General features: G+C 41.4%; 1 protein-coding gene across 2 annotated transcripts in view; it reads right to left on the reverse strand.

Annotated features, from left to right (window-relative positions):
• Positions 1 to 6274: 6274 nt before the first annotated feature.
• C1H4orf45 (chromosome 1 C4orf45 homolog) overlaps positions 6275 to 23103 on the reverse strand; it is an 84273-nt gene continuing 67444 nt past the window's right edge. For both annotated transcript variants that reach the window (XM_040332411.1, XM_040332418.1), the window contains exon 7: positions 6275 to 6777. In XM_040332411.1, coding sequence (XP_040188345.1) covers positions 6739 to 6777 — 39 coding nt within the window. In that variant the 3' untranslated portion in view covers positions 6275 to 6738. The remainder of the gene's footprint in view (positions 6778 to 23103) is intronic.

Consider the following 23103-nt stretch of genomic DNA (forward strand, 5'->3'; position numbering starts at 1 on the left):
CTGGTTGGATGGTCATTGTTCAACTTTACTATTTAATGAATTATTGGGTTTATTTAAGTAGTGAATCTGTAGGAGAAACATGATGAAATCCAGGGAACGTGGGCCTGTTTTAAGTATTCTAACACAGTCAATGCTCCCAGTGCCTGATTGCAAGCTGCACAATGCCAATAGTATGCTTTCCTATGGCTGTGTAGAATCTTGGCGCTATTTGACAGTTCTCTTTCAGCCTGCAGTGTCGGCATCAGCAGTTCTGTTGCAATAAGTTTACTTTGCAGAGATGGTTACTTACTTGGAGCCTTACCTTTGACTGGTGCATCAGAGAATTGTATTGTGCATTCCCCAAATATCGTTCTGTGATTCACAAATCCCAGAAGGGAAAAGCACAATGGGGCACCACTACTAGTGCCAGCCAAATGTTTGGAAGCAGTCTGGCTGCCGAAATATGTTTCCCCTTACTTCTATACACAAGCAAGTTTAAATTCCATGAACAATAATGCTGAGCTGAAAGTCTGTGCATCAGGGTCCTAGTCCTCTATGAAAAGGAATGAGCTGTGGTCAGTTTGATGAAAATTTAAACCGTGGCCTGAAGGCATATTTAATATCCATCAAATCCTAATGCCTGTTATCGACATTTTACATGTAGGAGGCATGATGCTTCAGGTATTGATGCAATATTACTCATATATGCCAAAATCTGAATACCGTATTTGTTTTCTCAAAACCATCCCTTCCAGTCCTACCAAAATTGTGACTGTACTGCAAAACGAGGGACTGCTGATACTTGCACACATGGACTTAGGGCCAGTTCACACCACATGCAGTCCATGCAGTTTTTTTTTCTGCATAAAAAACACATGAAAAGTAGGTTATATGGTTTTCAATGTCATAGTTTACACCAGTGCTTGCAGTTCAAGTGCGTTCTAGTTCCAGAAAGTGGAACGTGATGCATTTTTCCTGCACTGGACTGTACTGGAAAGCTGTAAAACGCTTAAAAAATGCTTGAACGTACATGTCCTTAAGATGAAGAAAAGAGGAGAAAAAATGCACTGGACTGCACCTGGAATGCATCAAAAATGCATATGCAGAAAAGCATCTGAAACGCATCCGGACTGCATTTCTATGGTGTGAATTGGCCCTAAAGCTAGTTCTCCTGTTTTTTTTGGGGTTTTTTTCAGTAAACCCATGAAAGGACAGTAAACTAAGGTACATATATGAAATATGGTACAAATAAAATGTGAGGTACAGTAAAAAAAAAAAATGCAGTATATTGGTGGAAATTATAATATTTATCAAATCTGTATTGTACTGTTCCTTTCAAGTGCAATAAAACCAATATGCAACTTCAATTACCATCACCTTAAAACCGAAACAAATCAATAGCTAAAGTGTTACCACGTTAAATAATGTTATCTATCGGTCAATGTGAAAATATTATCATTTAAATCCCATTCAGGGTCCACTGTGCAAAAATGTTGTGTGTCAGTACACTACGTGGAAAGGTTCTTCACTGCCACCAACCACTTACCATGTGGTTTGACCCCTTATCAATGGAGGTCTCTTGGTGCTTGGACTCACTCAAATGGCTCTCAGGGCACTTGTTTCAGAATGCTCCCACTAGTATCAATCTCCACATCTTCCAATAAGCAACTTCCAACATGCAGACAGTGTCTGGACGCTGGTGGAGCTCATAATCTCTCTGCCCGATTTTGAATGTGATGCACAAAATATTGCTGTCCAGGTCCTCAGTCTCAATCACATCCTCCTGGGGCGACTCCTCTCTCGGATCTACAGTTGTGACAGAGTTGATTATTGGAAGACTTGTAGATCGATGCTAGTGACCATTGTGAAGCATGTGCCCTGTGAGCCATTTGAGCGGGTTTAAACGTTAAACGACCTCCACTAACAAGGTGTCAAACCACATAGTAAGGAGTACAGCTATTGTGTTGGTGGCAGTGAAGGAACCTCCCACGTGGTGTACTGACTCTTTCTTTAAAACTTTTTGCACAGTGAACTTGGAAAGGGACATGATTTAACCTTTAAGATATTTTTATTTTTAATTTTTTTTTTACATTAAATGATGGATAACACCTAAAGTGTTAACACTTTAGATATCCAATTGTTTACATTTTAAGGGTATGGTAATTTTATGTTTTTATATTGGTTTTTATTGCACTTAACGGGACAGGACTATACATGTTGAATATATACATTTTTTTTCAACTGTTTGTGGGTATTTTTTGTTGTCGGCTGTTTTTTTTTTAAAGGGATAGCCGTTGGCAATTTTTTTTTTATTATTACACTCATAAGGTGTAATGGGTATTTTGTAGATAATAGTTCTGCTTTAGAGAAACCTTCTCAATCAGATTAGGATATTATTTTGCATTAGTGCAGAGTACTTTTGGTTTTGAAGAAATCACAATATCCCTATTGGTCTTATCCATTTCTGATAAACCCAAAAGACCTCTACAGGTTGTGCCATGGTGAGAGGCAAATGGCCATTCTGAGCCCCAAGGAACCTAAATGCCTCAGTAAGGCAGTGAAAAGAACATTGATGGTGTGTGCACAATGCTTTAATATCTAGCAACCACCCCTAAATGTCTTGTCTGATTAGGGTAATCTGAGATATGATTGGTTGCTCTGGGCTGCTTCACTTTGTACCTCCATGGTTCTTCACCACCGCATTGTTGTGGTTTGTTTCTTCATACTGTAATCTTGCATTAGCTGGGAGACATTTCTTGAAGATTCAGCCCCATCTTTCATGGACAGATTTTAGAACCACATTTTGATTGCTGTATTGCTTGCTTGGTTTTACTTTTTAAAAAAACCTTTCAGGTAAATTTATCATTATGAATCCTTTTTAATCAAATGTGGAAGTTCTGGCATAGGTCTCAGTAGCTGGAAGTTTCCAGTGGGAGGCTGTTCTTTATGTACACCATGGGTCTTCAAACTACGGCCCTCCAGTTGTTCAGGAACTACAATTCCCATCATGCCTAGTCATGTCTGTGAATGTCGGTGTGTTACAATGCCTCATGGGATGTGTAGTTCTACAACAGCTGGAGGGCCGTAGTTTGAGGATCCCTGATGTACACCTATCGAGAGACCAGTAGAGGGTGCATGATGTAATATATCAGTACTATGAATTCTCACATGAGGTTTTAATAGGAATATACTGAGAAGTTAAGGCCAGTAGCCTATTTGTAGGCATGCAATTAGATCTCATCAGGATCCCTAATGATTACAGGTAAGGACATTGACTGGATTTTTAATTGGCTGTTATCATTGACTAGGTTTGTGATCAGTTGATATTAAATCTAGTGCTTTAGCATACCTACTGGTCCAATAAGCTCTCCAGGAGGTGGCCAGTCATGGGAACCCTCCCAAATACATCTTAACCTTTTTGGGTCAGTAACATCCTGCTTGACTCCCAATTTAAATCTGTTAGGACTGGTCCTAAAGCCTGTGCTGTCGCATTCCTTGCTTTGGATAAAGAGACCCTAATGCTAAAACCTTACCTAATATAAAAGCTACTGTCTGCCTGAGAAACTATGTTCCTTGTGCAAAGGATTCTTCCAGAAATGGAAATGACTAAGGCTCCATGCACATGCATGCAGACCTCTCCTCAGCGTATTTCCTCTTGACAGCCGCGTTATTGCAGAAAAAAAGCTTGACGCGTGTAAACGTGTTTGCATGCGTCAAAAGCCTGGGCGTTCATGCACAGACACATTTACATGCGTCAAGCATTTATTTTATTTTTTTGGGCAAAACATAGCTGTTCCTGGATGCGCTGGCAGAGGGTTTTTTTTTTTTTTTTTTTTGGTTTACCCTTCCTCCAAAAAGGCCTATGTGTGCATGGGCACATATACTAACATGGATGGGGCATTAAGAGGCAGAAGGAAGATGCCAAATGCCCCTAAATGCAGCATTTGAAAAAACGTGTGCATGAGCCCTAAACAAACTGGGGCTGCATTGTTCATAGCAACCAGTCAGATTCTCCTTTTCATTTTTCTGCCCAGCACTGGTAAACTAATGGCTGTCATCTGCTTGGTTCAGTGGGCAATCCAATGGCTTGTAAAGTGTTAATGTTGCATGCTATGTCAGACTGACGTTTGAAAATTAACTTCAGGCGCACATTAAAGCTTACAGGAAATTGCCTAAATGGTGTGCATTCTGAAAATAATACGTATAAAATTGTAAATCTAAATACCTTCATGCAACTGTTAAGGTTGGCTCCTAAAAAAAAAAAATTGTATGCAGCAAAGGAGAAATGACAAATGATGGAGTCCTTCATAAGCTGGGAGATTCAAGGGTTTCTCTTTGGGAGCATGTTGGGGACTAGCTGGAGCTTCTTGCAGGAAAAGGATAGTTCTATACAAAGGTACTATTCTTGCTCGGTACATAGGCTGCTTAAACAAATAACACTATCCATTCCAATTATGGTGGGCAAGATCATTACATGCAATGTATTTTTGCTGGATTTCTGCTTTAAAATGAAGAGGCATTTAATAATGATTTATGAATTTATGAACCAGCCCTTTGAGGAAGGAGATATTCAGCACTGGTAATTTTGTAGCAGAATATTTTATGGTGCAGTATAACATTTTATATAAGCTTGCTGACCTTACAATATTGCAATAATTCAGCAAGGCCATAAAATGATGCTGTATGCTAGCTCAACGTAACCAATCGGTAAAATATGGCAGCAAATAATTTCAGGTTACATCCTTGAGGGGGAATAAACTTGCTTGAGTCAATATTAACTGTATTCATATAACACTAATTATCAGACCTTAGTCACTGTCTCTTCTTCACGTTACTACCTCAATTGTTAGGACTGTGACTCTTTTGTAAGTCTTAATTTTCATTAAAATGGGGGGGAAAGCACCTCATTAATGCATTGTATAAATTATTAGTGGAGTGATAGACCAGACTGCGTTGAAATGTGTCACAATTCGCTTTACTATGTTGTGTAAGTTGGGTAGAAATGCACTACACAAGACATGGATGCTAGTTATTTTTTTATGTTTAAAAATAATCCAGTAATGTTGTTGTTTTTTTTTTTTTTTTAAAGAATTAATTATAATTTTTTTTTAGCAGTATTAAAGTAGATTCTGCTTCAGCAAGTTTGGATTTTAATTAATTTCAGAGTGTTTATGGAGGAAATGTACAGATATTAAGCTTATTGTATTTGCAAAGAGTCTAACATTTACTTAATGTTGGCATATTGTTAAAATGAGCTGCTGTCACCGTGTTGAGGCCAGATAACAACACTTGATTCTGGAACTTTCATTTTATATTGCTGCTTAATTTAGAAGTATATTTTTGGTACAGAGTGAAGTGTGACCCTAACCCCAGCTGGTCAGATTTTTTTTCTTTGACGCATTGTGTGTTGATGCAGACAGTCTTATTGTGTATGTATGAATATGCTGTCCACATAGCAGGAGATGTTGTTAATGTGATTGTGTGTGTGTGTCGCACTGTCTCCTAGGTAGATATTATCTGCACTGTATAGTATTCATTGAACAGTTGTCAGTTGAATTTGGGGAATATATTCGTTATGTATACTGTTGTATAATTTTAAATATATTTTATGTGGAATTTGGTGCAATAAACCTTTTAATACATGTGTTATCTGTGTTATTATCGTGTGTGTGTGTGTGTGTGTGTGTGTTCATTAGCCAATGCAATAAAGGAAAACTTATCTTGTAACCCTGTGCTATGGTTATCTGCAATAGTAAACTTTTCAGCTCAGGTCTGGTAAGAAGAAGGTGTAAAGGTTGCCCGGAATAGTGGAGGTAAATGGAGCTGTGTTTTTACAGCACGGATATACTCTGGACTTTGTTGCTATAATGCCTTGTGAAGAACACTTTGACAAATGCTTATTGCACATAATTGCCATTGAGTGCAGTGTTTTGTGATTTGGTACTATTTGTTAAAGAGGCTAATGTTATTTCATTCCTGCTGCTTTCTGTACCTCATTCTCTCTGTGTACCATATGAGCTTTAAAAAGGAAAACGGACATTTCAAAACCATAGGGCTGGAATTTTTTTTTGGTTTTGTTTTAATGGTTCTTGCCTGCCTATCATGCTGCTCACTCTCCTGCTTTCCATGCTTGTGTCAGGTTAGCAGCTACAGACCGCAAGACGATTAATGTTTTCCTGAAGGTGATAAGTAATGTTTGCTCATATTCCTTTACACGTGTATCTCTAGAAATACCTTTTATCGGAAGTTTCTAAGATGCACAATATGTGGAGGAAGGGGGGGTAAAAATTTGCACTAGCTGGCCACTAGTTAAAGCTAATTGCAAGGTATGGCAATTTTTACTAGCTTGGACCATTGTAGGTATGTATGTGTCACATCTGTGGGATCCCCCATGGAATCTGGAAATTGCTGTAGTAGACACCACTACCACAGTATCCTGCATTGGTGATTTTCAGCATCCACAGGGATCCCAAAGGAATGGCACATACATAATTACATTGGTGTAAACTGGACCAATGTAACCATGTAAAAATGTCCCTAGTTGGAACCCCCACAAAGACTCTTGCAAAATATGAGATTTAGAAATGACACATTTACAAGAATTAAGAAGATGGTTTAATAACGCCCATCTCCAGCCGCAAAAACCTTGGTCTTCATTCTCTTTTTTTCTGGTTATTCTTCTGTAAGCAGTAGCATGTGAATACACACAAAGATGTGTCCAAGTTGGCTTCACCAGGAGTCTGCTTACAAACCATTACTCTATTCGCCATTTCCTGTGTTGCCAGCAACATTTTTATCCTACAGAAGAAAGTATCACGTTATCGCACATAGAACTGTCAAAGCATAATACATCTATAAACATGAAAAACAAAGCGGCTATTTTGTAAGCTAGTGCCCTACAGAAGCCAGTCAGATTTTACTTGACTGAAAGATGGTCCCAGTTGTATCATATTGTACTTGAATAGATTGGTGTGACATTTTGCGCTAGAGTTTTCTAAACTACATAATTACCTATTTATAAGTTTTTCTAATTATGCATGTGATTAGATGCACAATCTAATGTAGGTAGTATTTTACAGTGTTCTTGCCAAAAGGGCAGTCCACACCCTTAAAGTGGATGTAAACCTATACATATACCCAGTAAAGTGAACCGCTACAGATCTAAAAGTAAAACTTATGTAGGGTGATTTTTTTTTTTTTTTTTTTTTAAATATATTTCTGCTGTCATCATCTTTATTTTCTCCTTTAGAAAGTACATACATATTGTGTTAAGAGAGTTTCTCTTCCTGGTTAGCACTGCAGTGAAGCCTGGGCATACAGCCAAGATAGCTGATTGGAGAAAGGGCACACACCCACTTTCATAGGTAGAGACTTTCAGCTCTGTCCCTTGAATCGTTCAGGGCTCTGCTAATCCTATTTATAGCATCCTCCCCAACACAACTCGTGGTTTTTATCATGTGTGATGGAGTACTTGTCAGGAGTCAGGCTGATAACAGAAGAACAGAGCAGGAGACAGCTATGGGTGCTTTGGAGAGGGATAAAAAAAAACACTGCAGATAACTGTGCCCTGCTCACTTTAAGATTACTTGGCTGTTCAACTGAGATAATCATAGACCCTGGCTTTATAGGCTGGTAATTTCTACTTATTGGACAGTGGCAAGCTTTTGAGGACACAACCGCAACTCCGACTCTTCCAGGTGGTCTAAGGTCATGGAACTCTACCCCCTTACAGAATACATCACTCTTAGCTTAACTACCTTATTTTATCTTTGGAATCTTCAACATAATACAACACTCACCTTGTGCAATACATGTACAGTAGACAGCTGAAGGGAGCTATCCAGAGCCGTGGAGCCCTGATCCCCCAACCCCCCAGGGGCATGCCCACCATTACTGGTAAAGCCTACACCCCATATAAAGATCAGTGAGCTGGACAGGTAAAACTAATTATCACTGTACACACTTGGGACTGTTGAATGTATTCACTTTACAGAGTAACCTTTTCAAACTTGGTGTTAAAACTCAACCACTTAAAACCTTGTTTTTATTGGACGACTAGGTGGTAAATTGTACCATATGTCCCACACCTTACTGCCATTTCTGCCTAGAGCCCTCATAAGGTACTCAGGTGCTTCCTTCTGCCTTTTTGTCACAAGGACTTTACTATGGTCTTCTGCCAGGTTGTGGAGTACGCCTTTTTTTTTTTTTATGCACCGTATATTCCGCTTCCTACTCGCAGCAAAATTACATAAACATTCCCAACCTGATTTTAACACTGTTCTCTGCATCTGATTTTAGCTCCATCTGAGGTATGTTATAAGGCATCCCTGATTAAGGCAGGTTTTTATTCAACTATGTCACAATTCTTCAGACCACTTTAATACAGCCATCACTGTCCAATGCTCCAAAACACCAGGCTCTTTAAACTTCACCATCTCGACCCAAGTCAAGTCCCAAGATGTGGCCATATGAAGCAGACCTGAGGCATTTAGAGTAGGTTTTGAAAGATTTCTAACCCCCAGACACCTATACACCTGATGCTGCAGCGTTGTGCAATATGCTCACCTCTGCTGTGGGCAAAGCCCTTGGCATTGTTGCACTTGATTCTCCCTCATCTAGCTATGCCCCTTTTAGTACAACTGGACCTACTGAATCTAAAAAGACATCCTCCAGTCAAACAAAAAGGATGGGCAATGTATGATTGGGTCACTTGAAAAGATTTTCAACCCTCCAAAATTAATTTCCATGTCCTATCCAGGGGAAACGGTTCACAAAAAAATGGTCTGTTCTGGTATTCAGGGCAGCCACCAGGGGGGTACAGCTGATACAACTGTAAGGGGCCTGAGAGGCCCGCCCAGGCCAAAATAAGGGGAACAATGTTGTGCCCTAGAAAGGATCTTGCAGCTTCTGCTGCATTCTATGTCATTGAGCTTGGATATCAAGCTCTTTACTGCCACCTCTGGCTACTACATGCATGTGCACCCCTCGTGTGAGCTGCCTGTACTGTGCCCCTGTGTCAGCAACTTGTCAGCTTTTTATTTTATTTTAAACTAGCTTGGAAGCCCTGGGCATTGTTGGTGGTCAGGCCTAAAGTTGTGTAAAGGACCCAAACATTTCTTTTTTTTTTTTTTTTTTTTTCTTTTTTTTTCCACTTCAGACTCTACCTCATAGAGTGTGCATTTATATGCTCATGTTCTGCGTACCAGCCCATTGCATCTCTATTTAGGTTTTGCATCATTAGTGTCTCTGCTTCTTGTGTGAGTTGTTTTTGTTTTCCCTCCTTTTTTTTTTTTCCTTATATATATTATTTCCTTGAATACATATTTAACTTCTTTTGCTAGAAGTATACAAAAGTTTTTCCCTTAATACTTCACCCCCCTTACCCTTCCCTCCCCCCCCCCCCATCTCACCCAAAACAATCTCCTTATACCTCTAATTCTCTCAGATTTTTCTAAGGTGGCCTTAAATATCTTCTCTTAACTTTTCCGCGTAACTCCATGATTTCTTAAAGGTTCTCCAATTTTCCCATTTCATATTTTGTAACATATTGTTGCCCTCTATGTCCTCTTGCAGTTCCTCCATTTTATAAGTTTCTTCAACCGCATCAATCCATTCCCAGATTGGTGGGCATTCCACCTCTTGCCAGCCCCTTGGAATTAATCTTTTGGCAGCATTCAGTAGGTGCGGTACTAGCGATTTTTTTATAACTTTTGATGCCTTCTTCCCCCCCGTGGAATAAGACAACGACCCAAACATTTCTGATAGCTGCCCTGTTGGTAGTAGATCCTGCGCTTTCAGTCCTACACAAACCTTTCACTGTACCAACTGAAGATGTTCCTTCATTCAAAAATTCTGCAAAAAGGAAGTTTTGTAAAACTCTTAAAGGCTCTCTTTTTAAACTTGGTCAGCTCTGCAACCAGCTACTGCTAAACTTTCTGTTCATCAAACTGCAGCTAACTGGCGTAAGGCCATAAACAATCCACAGGATCTGTTTTCAAGCAGTATACTTTAACTGGGTAACTTTTTTTTGTATGGCTGTGCCAGAAAAAGTAATGACACAAATTTCCATTTTCCATTCACATATATCTCCTGTGACTCAAGCCTGGTCACTTTCCTTTCAAAGGGGGACAAAATAAAGTTCAAAACTTCACCCACTCACTGCTTTATCTCATATCATCCAAACTGCCAAAGGACCGTCAGATTTGCAAAATGCCCTGAACCAATTCTTGTCTCAGGAAGTAGTTGTGCCATTATACCAACAGGACAGATTCTATGGAAAGGGCACACTTGTCCTATCCTGGACTAAAATCACTGAACAAATGCCATCAAATTCCCAAATTTTGCTTGGAAACCACAAGGACAGCTATTGCATTGCTGCTGAAGCCCAGGTCTTAAAAAAAAAAAGGGGTCCCTGAGCCTGTCCTTCCTACATTACCTAACCAATTCACCCAATCTGGACAAGATAGTTCAAGGAACATGGTCAAAGGAGGAGGCCAAATTTACCATGAACATCTTGTAGCTCAGAGCTTTCAGGCTGGAAGCCCCCTTCTAAATGGGCAGCCAATTCAGGTTCCATCAAGGGGTCAAGAGAAGCTTAGCTGACTTGAAGGAAACAAACCAGATTCTCTCGTCAACAGAAACGCCTGTCCTGCAATTTCTGCAGTCCATATCTCAGAAGTAGACAATTTGCAGAGAGACTTTCTCAGCTGTCAACACATGGACAAGGTCTTTTCATCCAAATGAGTACAACAGGGCTCAAAATTTCAAGTCCTGAGCCACTAGCCAGGCCTTAAGAGTTACTCGCCACCAGTTGCCCCAACCAACACCTCCCCTGCCCCACCCCTAAGTCCGCCCCTAAACACGACCTTGTAAATTATCTCATGAAATTAAACTGTTAAATATTTTAAACAGAATTACGTTCCAAAAATAAATAATAACAAAAGTAACATAAAGCATATCAGTACCCATCTGTGCAGCCTCACTTTGCCTGTGAACGCAGCCTCAGTGTGCCCATCAATGCAGCCTTACTGTGCCCTATCACAATCACTTGCAGCCTTACAGTGCCCCATCACTTGCAGCCTTACAGTGCCCCATCGCTTGCAGCTTTACAGTGCCCCAATCAATGTAGCATTACTGTGCCCCATCACTTGCACATTACTGTGCCCCCCCCCCCCCCCCACACACACACAAAAAGATGATTTCTGACATTTTTTGTCGACTTTTGGGGCAGGTAGCGCATGCACAGCTCTTGGTGCAGACCGACATGGTTTCAGCCCATTCAAATGAAAGGGCTGGAAGGCATGTGAATCACAAAGGAACGCAGAGCGTGTTCCTATGTGATTTGTGCTGTGAACCAGTCCTGAGTCTTGGAGCCCATTGCTGAAAAAAAGGGGGGGGGGGAATGACACCCGGAGCAATTGCCCTGAATCTCTAGCAAAGTTTCCAGATGGTACAATTGTCCCCTCAATAGCAGCCAGTTTGTCTTTGAAGATGGGAAGGGGGCAAGTTGTCAAAGAAGAATACTGACAGTGTATTTGGGGGAATAAGAGCACGCTGTATGTGTTGGGGGGGCACGCTTTGGGAGGGGAGAGAAATTGCTGGAAGGTGGGATTGAATAAAAAACAATTTCTCTCCCCTCCTAGTGCCCCCCCCCCAACACATACAACATGCTCTTATCCCCCCAAATCACTATAAGTATTATTTTTTGACAACTTGCCCCCGTCTCTGTTTCTCCTTCTCATGCAAGTGCCAAGCATTAAGATTGTGTATGTACTGACCTCAGATCAGCATGTCCCATCCTCCTGAGTGCTGTGTGTCCATTCTCCTCCCCCTCCTTCCCTCCTGACATCCGAGCCAAGGAGAGGGGGGGGGACTTCAGTCCGAGTGTTAGTGTGAGGGGGGAGGAAGTGAGAGGGAGAGATGCCTCGCAGCTGTGGGAACAGAAACACCCCACAGCCAAGCAGCAAGCCAGTCACTGGAGCGGAGGTGAGAGAACCAGCAGTGACTCCCCAGCAGCACTAGCGCGGAGGAGGAGAAGGAAGTGAAATCCTCCTCCGCTTTCAACGTGAGCAGTGACATCACTGGTTGCCAGACGCCAAGCGGCTATAGCAACCAGTGATCAGTAGTAGGTGGAAGAGGTGGAGGCAGAGCCAGCACTATGGCTGTCTCGGTCCACCCCTGTTCCCAGACTGTCACTTTCATTGCGGGACACTGTATTGTCCTGCAATGAAGGTGTCCTACTGCAGCCTCGCTCAAAGCGGCGCCAGGGCAGTCCAGCCCTGCCGCCTGACAGTTTCCCGTCTGTCAGCCTGGTTCACTCACGATCCTCACTCGCCCTGGAAAAAATTATACTCGCAAAATGCGAGTAAAAGAGTGAATTTATACACAATGGTTGTTGTTCAATATGATATGAACAACAACCACAGCCAACTAAAAAACAACCAACCAGCACCACCAACATCCACAACCTACAGCAGCCACCACCAACAAGCACAACCAGCAACAACATCCACTGCCAACACTTGAACCCACCAGCGACAAGAATACAATAACCACCAACTACAACACCAACCACAAGCACAAACAAAAACAAAAAACTAACCACAACCATCTACTACAACAACCATCTACTACAACAACCAGCAGGAACAACAAACAACCACACCCAGCAACGAAAACCAGCAACAAACAACCATAACCACCAACAACTAGCTAAAATAAACAAACTACAACACAGCCAAATCTAACAACCACAACTGGCAACAACCAAATACAACAACCACCAACAATGACCAAATACAACAATAACTAAGTACAACAACCAAATACATCAACAACACACAGCCACCAATAACAAAAACAACCATTCACAAGCAACTACAACAACCAATATCCACGACTAGCAACAACCACAACTGGCATCAACACCAACCAACAGCCACAACCCACAACAAACGCATTAAACAACTACAACCAACATCCATCAGCAAAAACAACCACCAATGACCAAATACAATAACAATCTACTACAACAACCAAATATATAAACAACAACCCACAACCACAAAAAAACGTAAACATCCACAACCACCTATAACAACCTACATCCACAACCAGCAACAACAAAAACAGCAGCCAACAACAACAAAAACAGCACACTTCAACCTACAAAACAACCCACCACACCCAAAAATAACCAATCATACCTACCAACTAGTGTTGAGCAGAATATGCCATATTCGATTTCGCGATATATCTCGAATATATATTCGAATATTCGAGATATATTCGCTAAATTCGAATATTCGTGATATTTTATCGAAATTAATTGAATGCGATTTTTCGCTATTGCGAATGCGAAAATAATTGCGATTTTTTAATAACTGCGGTAGGAGCGCTCTGATTGGCTTAGAATATTCGTGATATTTTATCGAAATATCGCAACATGCGAATGCGATATTTATTGCGCAATTTCGAGATATGCTGGAGGAGCGCTCTGATTGGCTCAGAATATTCGTGATATTTTATCGAAATATCGCAACATGCGAATGCGATATTTATTGCGCAATTTCGAGATATGCTGGAGGAGCGCTCTGATTGGCTCAGAATATTCGTGATATTTTATCGAAATATCGCAACATGCGAATGCGATATTTATTGCGCAATTTCGAGATATGCTGGAGGAGCGCTCTGATTGGCTCAGAATATTCGTGATATTTTATCGAAATATCGCAACATGCGATTGCGATATTTATTGCGCAATTTCGAGATATGCTGGAGGAGCGCTCTGATTGGCTCAGAATATTCCTGATATTTTATCGAAATATCGCAACATGCGAATGCGATATTTATTGCGCAATTTCGAGATATGCTGGAGGAGCGCTCTGATTGGCTCAGAATATTCCTGATATTTTATCTAAATATCGCAACATGCGAATGCGAAATTTATTGCAGATATTTCGAAAACTGCTGTAGCAGCACTCTGAAATCGAATATGTATGATATTTTAACCAAAATACATATTGCGATTGCGATTTTTCGATCGCGCATGCGCAATTGCGCGAACAACACGCGACCATTTCCTGGAGCCTTGCCAGTTTCCCAATATTACAGCAACATGGTGGGAAGCAATTTCTCAAAGTCTGAGGAAAAGTTGCTGATTTGTGTAAGTATTTTGACCACTGTTATTTCATCATCTTCAACTGCATTTAAGTCTAGTTTAAAAGTTAGTATATATGATCAGATATTAGTATTTAACCAAAAATGTGTCTCCTGCTTTTACAAAACTACAAGTCCCAGCATGCCTGGACAGCTGCAGACACCCTGGTTGGCAAATGTGTATTTAGGCACTTTTCCTTGTTATTTAGCATAATGAATTTAAAATTTTTTTGGACATAGGACGTATGCGAACGTCCTGACTTCAGTGTCCTCAAGGCCCAAGGACGTTCGAATACATATTGCCCTTTAGATGTTGCAGAACTACAACTTCCAGCATGCCTGGGAATGCTGGCACTTCTAGTATTGTAAGTTCTGCAGGCCCACATTTTTCAGGCCTTTATGCACGGGTCTCTAAACTGTGGCACCCTAGATGCAGCAAAAGTAAAATTCTTAGCATGCACTGACAGACCGTGGCTGATGGGAGTAGTAGTTTTGCAACAGCTGGAGGTGGACTGGTCTTGAAACCCAGAGTTAGGTAACAAACCCGTAGTGTTTTGCAACCATTCTGCCTCCAGCTGGTTATTTTCTGTTGAAAAGCCTGTGGCGTGCAAAACACAACCCAAAAACTCCACCCGGTGCAAGGAAAAATTTGCACACACCTAAAGAGTGACATCACAAAAAACTGCGACGGTTGCATACGTCAGTGGTCCTCCGAAAAGGTCCCGTCTCTGACCCCCCGGGGCGTTAGGCTCCTAGGCTCCTGACAGGGAAAAGAGTTACTGTGGTCCATACAGCCGAAGCCATATGGACCCATCTCGGTCCAAGCAGCGCAATCAACACGCGAACAACACGCGACCATTTCCTGGAGCCTTGCCAGTTTCCAACTTATGATCGCAGCGCAATCACACAGCAACATGGTTGGAAGCAATTTCACTAAGTCTGAGGAAAAGTTGCTGATTTGTGTAAGTATTTTGACCACTGTTATTTCATCATCTTCAACTGCATTTAAGTCTAGTTTAAAAGTTAGTATATATGATCAGATATTAGTATTTAACCAAAAATGTGTCTCCTGCTTTTACAAAACTACAAGTCCCAGCCCAGCCCAGCATTTTAGTCTAGTTTAAAAGTTAGTATATATGATCATATATTAGTATTTCACAAAAAATGTGTCTCCTGCTTTTACAAAACTACAAGTCCCAGCATGCCTGGACAGCTGCAGACACCCTGGTTGGCAAATGTGTATTTAGGCACTTTTCCTTGTTATTTAGCATAATGAATTTAAAAATTTTTTGGACATAGGACGTATGCGAACGTCCTGACTTCAGTGTCCTCAAGGCCCAAGGACGTTCGAATACATATTGCCCTTTAGATGTTGCAGAACTACAACTTCCAGCATGCCTGGGAATGCTGGCACTTCTAGTATTGTAAGTTCTGCAGGCCCCCATTTTTCAGGCCTTTATGCACGGGTCTCTAAACTGTGGCACCCTAAATGCAGCAAAAGTAAAATTGATTAATAAGGCGAGAATGCTTCCAATTGTTGAATAGCATACATTTACGTCATATATCCATAAGGCTGTCAACAGAAGTATTACAATATACTTTGTTCTTCATCTTGCAGAAGTTCCTGGAAACAGGATATGATGACCTGCGGCGGCAGCCACAGAAAAGGGCTGTGGTCAGCGCCCTAATCGCTGACTTTGGCGGCCAACATGACCACAAGGCCATTGTTAAGAAGTGGTCTGACCTCAAGAGGCGCCAAATGGGTAATGTCAGACGTCTTCGGGCTAAATATCATCCAGGTAAGTTATTGTTGACAGTTATGTTTTTTTTAAAAAAAGTGTATTTTGTGCGTGAACTCGAAAGAGAGAGGAGCCGGCCTGCAGGAGTTGGGAGGCCTCCCCCAGAGGCAATCTGCCACCTTTCTCCATGCCCCGGTTGGCAATGGCGGGTGTGAGGGGGTCCTCCCAACCCAACCTCGCATAGCACACCCACCAGTGGCGGGGCTGAGACCACCAAACTCAATTCACAGGTAGCCGAGAGCGGGATCCGAACCCCTAGCTGCAGAGGTGAATCAGTTGTCAGTGCAGTGGCAATCGCGTGGAGCCACCGCAGCTCCTTTGGTGACAGTTATGTAAGGTCATATGTAATTCATGTAAGGTCAGATGTTGTTAACCAAGATGCCATGTTGTGCTAACATATATCACCACCGGCCAAGGTATTCATAGTACTGTTGAAAAAAGACATGGGGCAGCAGACAGGAACACAGAAGTTATGTGGGAACATAATTTTCCCATTGCTTTGCATGGGACTTTAAAGAAAAACCCCGACCATGGCAAGTGGGGGTGGGTAAGGTTTAAACCACCTATCCTATGTTTGTGGCTGACATATAAGTAACCTGTGTGCCAAGTTTCATATAAATATCTTTAGCCGTTTGTACGTGATGCTGGAACATACATACATACATACATACATACATACATACATTTATGCACACACACACGTTGAGTTTTATATATATAGATTACCACTAAATTCCTGTGTTAGGAGTGGGGTTGTTATAGTAATCCCGTGTGCTCCATCAGGCCCTTTTTTTAACATGAGATGGTCTGAACAAAACAAAGGAGACAAAAACAGCTCATTTTAACATGGTTGCATCCCAGCTCACGCTCAGTCCCCTGTAGTGCCCACAAGACCCTTTAATATAACATTGTCCCATTGGTTAACTGTCTATATAAATCAATTTGTATTCATATACAATACAGCACAGTACACAGAATTTGCATACGTCATTAGAAAACATTTTTATAATATATGAACATTGTGTTATTATAGGAGCTCCAATGCCAGTTGTCCGCGCCAAGCGCAGAAGGCGCCAGGCCGATGAGGAGGAGGAGGAGGATGCGGCAGAGGAGGATGCGGCAGAGGAGGACATGGATGAGGAGGAGCAGCCAGGGCCCTCCCACTCCCCAACCCCAGCTCCTGTTGAGGAGCAAGCTGAGGAGATTCCCCCCCCCACCACCCCAACTTCTCAAGCGGAAGAGCAGGAGGAAGAGAGCGTTCCTGTGAGCCTCGCTCAGGAAGGTAAATATGTGCACAATGATTAATAACATTTCAACAACAAAATGTAGATATAAAAATGGACAACATATAAAGCGCACCTGTCAGATTGTAGAACCATAATATGGTATTGATGCTAGAAGTATACAGGTAGTGCATAATTATTAGGCAAGTTGTATTTTTTGAGGATTCATTTTATTATTGAACAACAACCATGTTCTCAATGAACCCCAAAAACTCATTAATATCAAAGCTGAATTTTTTTGGAAGTAGTTTTTAGTTTGTTTTTAGTGTTAGTTATTTTCGGGGGATATCTGTGTGTGCAGGTGACTACTATTACTGTGCAGAATTATTAGGCAACTTAACCAAAAAATAAATAGATACCCTTTTCAATGATTTATTTTTAACAGTGAAACCAATATAACATCTCAACATTCACAAATACACATTTCTGACATTTAAAAACAAAACAAAAACAAATCAGTGACCAATATAGCCACCTTTATTTGCAAGGACACTCGAAAGCCTGACATCCATGGATTCTGTCAGTGTTTTGATCTGTTCACCATCAACATTGCGTGCAGCAGCAACCACAGCCTCCCAGACACTGTTCAGAGAGGTGTACTGTTTTCCCTCCTTGTAAATCCCACATTTGATGATGGACCACAGGTTCTCAATGGGGTTCAGATCAGGTGAACAAGGAGGCCATGTCATTACTTTTTTTTATTTAATACCCTTTCTTGCCAGCCACGCTGTGGAGTACTTTGACACGTGTGATGGAGCATTGTCCTGCATGAAAATCATGTTTTTCTTGAAGGATGGTGACTTTTTCCTGTACCACTGCTTGAAGAAGGTCTCTTCCATAATCTGGCAGTAGGACTGGGAGTTCAGCTTGACTCCATCCTCAATCCGAAAAGGCCCCACAAGCTCATCTTTGATGATACCACCCCAAACCAGTACTCCACCACCACCTTGCTGGCGTCTGAGTCGGACTGGAGCTCCCTGCACTTTACCAATCCAGCCACGGGCTCTTCCATCTGGCCCATCAAGACTCACTCTCATTTCAGCAGTCCATAAAACCTTAGAAAAATCTTTCTTGAGATATTTATTGGCACAGTCTTGACGTTGCAGCTTGTGTGTCTTGTTCAGTGGTCGTCGTCTTTCAGCCTTTCTTACCTTGGCCATGTCTCTGGGTATTGCACACCTTGTGCTTTTGGGCACCCCAGTGATGTTGCAGCTCTGAAATATGGCCAATCTGGTGGCAAGTGGCATCTTGGCAGCTGCACGCTTGACTTTTCTCAGTTCATGGTCAGTTATTTTGCGCCTTTTTTTTTCCACACACTTCTTTTGACCCTGTTGACTATTTTGAATGAAACGCTTGATTTTTCGATGATCACGCTTCAGAAGATTTGCAATTTTAAGAGTGCTGCATCCCTCTGCTAGATATCTCTCTATTTTGGACTTTTCAGAGTCTCTCAAGTCCTTCTTTTAGACCATTTTGCCAAAGGAAAGGAAGTTGACTAATAATTATGCACACCTTATATAGGGTGTTGATGTCATTAGACCACACACCTTCTCATTACAGAGATGTACATTACCTAATATGCCTAATTGGTAGTAGGCTTTCGAGCCTATACAGCTTGGAGTGAGACAACATGCATAAAGAGCATGATGTGGTCCAATTACTCATTTGCCTAATAATTCTGCACTCCCTGTATGTGTTAGACACACAACAAATGTATAGACATGATAATGATTGATTAATAAGCAAAAAAAATATTTTATGTATTTGTTAACGGTCTTTGTAATCAAATTGTTTTTTCTTATATCATAACAGCTGTAAAAGAGATTATGCAGAGACAAGCAGCAATAACGAAAAGGCAAGAATTAATTATTGCTAACCAGAGGAAAATGTGCTATTTAGCCAATCAAAACAAGCAACTGGAGGAGCAACAAATGAGAGAAATGCGTGAATTGGAAAAATTGCAAAAGCGCATGAGCCAATCACTTTGATTTTTTTTTTATAATAAAAAATATTATTTTTTGGAAATGTTTCATTTCTTTTTGAGATAGATTTTTAGGTTTTTCAACACATCTAACTTCACATCGAACAAATCAACATCAACACATCTAACTTCATAATAAGCAACAACATTTTATACTATTAATTTATTTAACACAAACCTAGGACAAACTAAAGCACACGGACACAGACACGACGAACACAAAATAAACTGTTGAAAAATGAACATAACAAAAGCAACAATATATATATATATATATATATATATATATATATATACCGAGAGAGAGAGAGAGCAAGAAAGAGAGAGAGAATGCAGATGAGCTCTTGCAGACAGCCCAATGGTTGCAGTATAAATGCCGCAAAACAGGGTTTAACATAAGGTTCATTGTTATAGTTACACTTGCTGTTTAGATCCGGTCTGGTAGCTTGTAGCGGAGGCTGTTGGTGGATCCGCTGTGCCAGAGAGGTCATGAAGCTTTACTCAGCATGGAGGCAGCAGCAGTAGTATTAAAATATAATGTAACTAGACAATGCATTTCCTGAGGAAAATGCGAGTGGGAATGCTGAATAGCTTAATTGCTGAGCCCCTTGCCAAAGACATTCACCATAACCACTACACTATCTTTAGGACACACAGCTTCTTTCTCTATCTGCAAAGTATAGAGTATGCTGACTTCCTGGTCGCCCCTCCCCCCTCAAGAGGTTTCCCCTCCCCCCCAGGTCAGTGAGGAGGAATATTGCACTGAGGTCAGGAAAGTTATTTATGGAAAGAAATAACATTACAAACGCTTTTAATTCACAGATCAAATACATGATTTAAGCCTCCAAACAAAGCTTAATAAATCCTCAACCGTACATGCGATCGATACAACGACTACACCGTTTGAAATACACGGCCCTTGTGAACGCATCGATATGAAATTTATGTTGATAAACTTAAAAATGTGACATAGGTGTATTGACTGAGCAGCAGAAGCAGCAGTAGTAGTATTAGCAGTAGTAGTTGATACAGAGTCAGATATAGGGTGTGAAATAACTGCTGACATAGGTGTCTTGACTGGGCAGCAGCAGCAGCAGAAGCAGCAGTAGTAGTATTAGCAGTAGTAGTTGATACAGAGTCATATCACTTGGGCAGGAGGTGCCATGATGAACAGCAGTGGTAATAAGAGTATATAGGGTGTGAAATAACTGCTGACATAGGTGTCTTGACTGAGCAGCAGCAGTAGTAGTATTAGCAGTAGTAGTTGATACAGAGTCATATCACTTGGGCAGGAGGTGCCATGATGAACAGCAGTGGTAATAAGAGTATATAGGGTGTGAAATAACTGCTGACATAGGTGTCTTGACTGAGCAGCAGCAGTAGTAGTATTAGCAGTAGTAGTTGATACAGAGTCATATCACTTGGGCAGGAGGTGCCATGATGAACAGCAGTGGTAATAAGAGTATATAGGGTGTGAAATAACTGCTGACATAGGTGTCTTGACTGAGCAGCAGCAGTAGTAGTATTAGCAGTAGTAGTTGATACAGAGTCATATCACTTGGGCAGGAGGTGCCATCATGAACAGCAGTAGGAATAGGAGTATATAGAGTGTCAAATAACTGCTGACATAGGTGTCTTGACTGGGCAGCAGCAGCAGAAGCAGCAGTAGTATTAACAGTAGTAGTTGATACAGAGTCATATCACATGGGCAGGAGGTGCCATGATGAACAGCAGTAGGAATAGGAGTATATAGAGTGTCAAATAACTGCTGACATAGGTGTCTTGACTGGGCAGCAGCAGCAGAAGCAGCAGTAGTATTAACAGTAGTAGTTGATACAGAGTCATATCACATGGGCAGGAGGTGCCATGATGAACAGCAGTAGGAATAGGAGTATATAGAGTGTCAAATAACTGCTGACATAGGTGTCTTGACTGGGCAGCAGCAGCAGAAGCAGCAGTAGTATTAACAGTAGTAGTTGATACAGAGTCATATCACATGGGCAGGAGGTGCCATGATGAACAGCAGTGGTAATAAGAGTATATAGGGTGTGAAATAACTGCTGACATAGGTGTCTTGACTGAGCAGCAGCAGTAGTAGTATTAGCAGTAGTAGTTGATACAGAGTCATATCACTTGGGCAGGAGGTGCCATGATGAACAGCAGTGGTAATAAGAGTATATAGGGTGTGAAATAACTGCTGACATAGGTGTCTTGACTGAGCAGCAGCAGTAGTAGTATTAGCAGTAGTAGTTGATACAGAGTCATATCACTTGGGCAGGAGGTGCCATGATGAACAGCAGTGGTAATAAGAGTATATAGGGTGTGAAATAACTGCTGACATAGGTGTCTTGACTGAGCAGCAGCAGTAGTAGTATTAGCAGTAGTAGTTGATACAGAGTCATATCACATGGGCAGGAGGTGCCATGATGAACAGCAGTAGGAATAGGAGTATATAGAGTGTCAAATAACTGCTGACATAGGTGTCTTGACTGGGCAGCAGCAGCAGAAGCAGCAGTAGTATTAACAGTAGTAGTTGATACAGAGTCATATCACATGGGCAGGAGGTGCCATGATGAACAGCAGTAGGAATAGGAGTATATAGAGTGTCAAATAACTGCTGACATAGGTGTCTTGACTGGGCAGCAGCAGCAGAAGCAGCAGTAGTATTAACAGTAGTAGTTGATACAGAGTCATATCACATGGGCAGGAGGTGCCATGATGAACAGCAGTGGTAATAAGAGTATATAGGGTGTGAAATAACTGCTGACATAGGTGTCTTGACTGAGCAGCAGCAGTAGTAGTATTAGCAGTAGTAGTTGATACAGAGTCATATCACTTGGGCAGGAGGTGCCATGATGAACAGCAGTGGTAATAAGAGTATATAGGGTGTGAAATAACTGCTGACATAGGTGTCTTGACTGAGCAGCAGCAGTAGTAGTATTAGCAGTAGTAGTTGATACAGAGTCATATCACTTGGGCAGGAGGTGCCATCATGAACAGCAGTAGGAATAGGAGTATATAGAGTGTCAAATAACTGCTGACATAGGTGTCTTGACTGGGCAGCAGCAGCAGAAGCAGCAGTAGTATTAACAGTAGTAGTTGATACAGAGTCATATCACATGGGCAGGAGGTGCCATGATGAACAGCAGTAGGAATAGGAGTATATAGAGTGTCAAATAACTGCTGACATAGGTGTCTTGACTGGGCAGCAGCAGCAGAAGCAGCAGTAGTATTAACAGTAGTAGTTGATACAGAGTCATATCACATGGGCAGGAGGTGCCATGATGAACAGCAGTAGGAATAGGAGTATATAGAGTGTCAAATAACTGCTGACATAGGTGTCTTGACTGGGCAGCAGCAGCAGAAGCAGCAGTAGTATTAACAGTAGTAGTTGATACAGAGTCATATCACATGGGCAGGAGGTGCCATGATGAACAGCAGTAGGAATAGGAGTATATAGAGTGTCAAATAACTGCTGACATAGGTGTCTTGACTGGGCAGCAGCAGCAGAAGCAGCAGTAGTATTAACAGTAGTAGTTGATACAGAGTCATATCACATGGGCAGGAGGTGCCATGATGAACAGCAGTGGTAATAAGAGTATATAGGGTGTGAAATAACTGCTGACATAGGTGTCTTGACTGAGCAGCAGCAGTAGTAGTATTAGCAGTAGTAGTTGATACAGAGTCATATCACTTGGGCAGGAGGTGCCATGATGAACAGCAGTGGTAATAAGAGTATATAGGGTGTGAAATAACTGCTGACATAGGTGTCTTGACTGAGCAGCAGCAGTAGTAGTATTAGCAGTAGTAGTTGATACAGAGTCATATCACTTGGGCAGGAGGTGCCATCATGAACAGCAGTAGGAATAGGAGTATATAGAGTGTCAAATAACTGCTGACATAG

Source organism: Rana temporaria, chromosome 1 (assembly GCF_905171775.1).
Source record: "Rana temporaria chromosome 1, aRanTem1.1, whole genome shotgun sequence".
NCBI classification, from domain to species: Eukaryota; Metazoa; Chordata; class Amphibia; order Anura; family Ranidae; genus Rana; species Rana temporaria.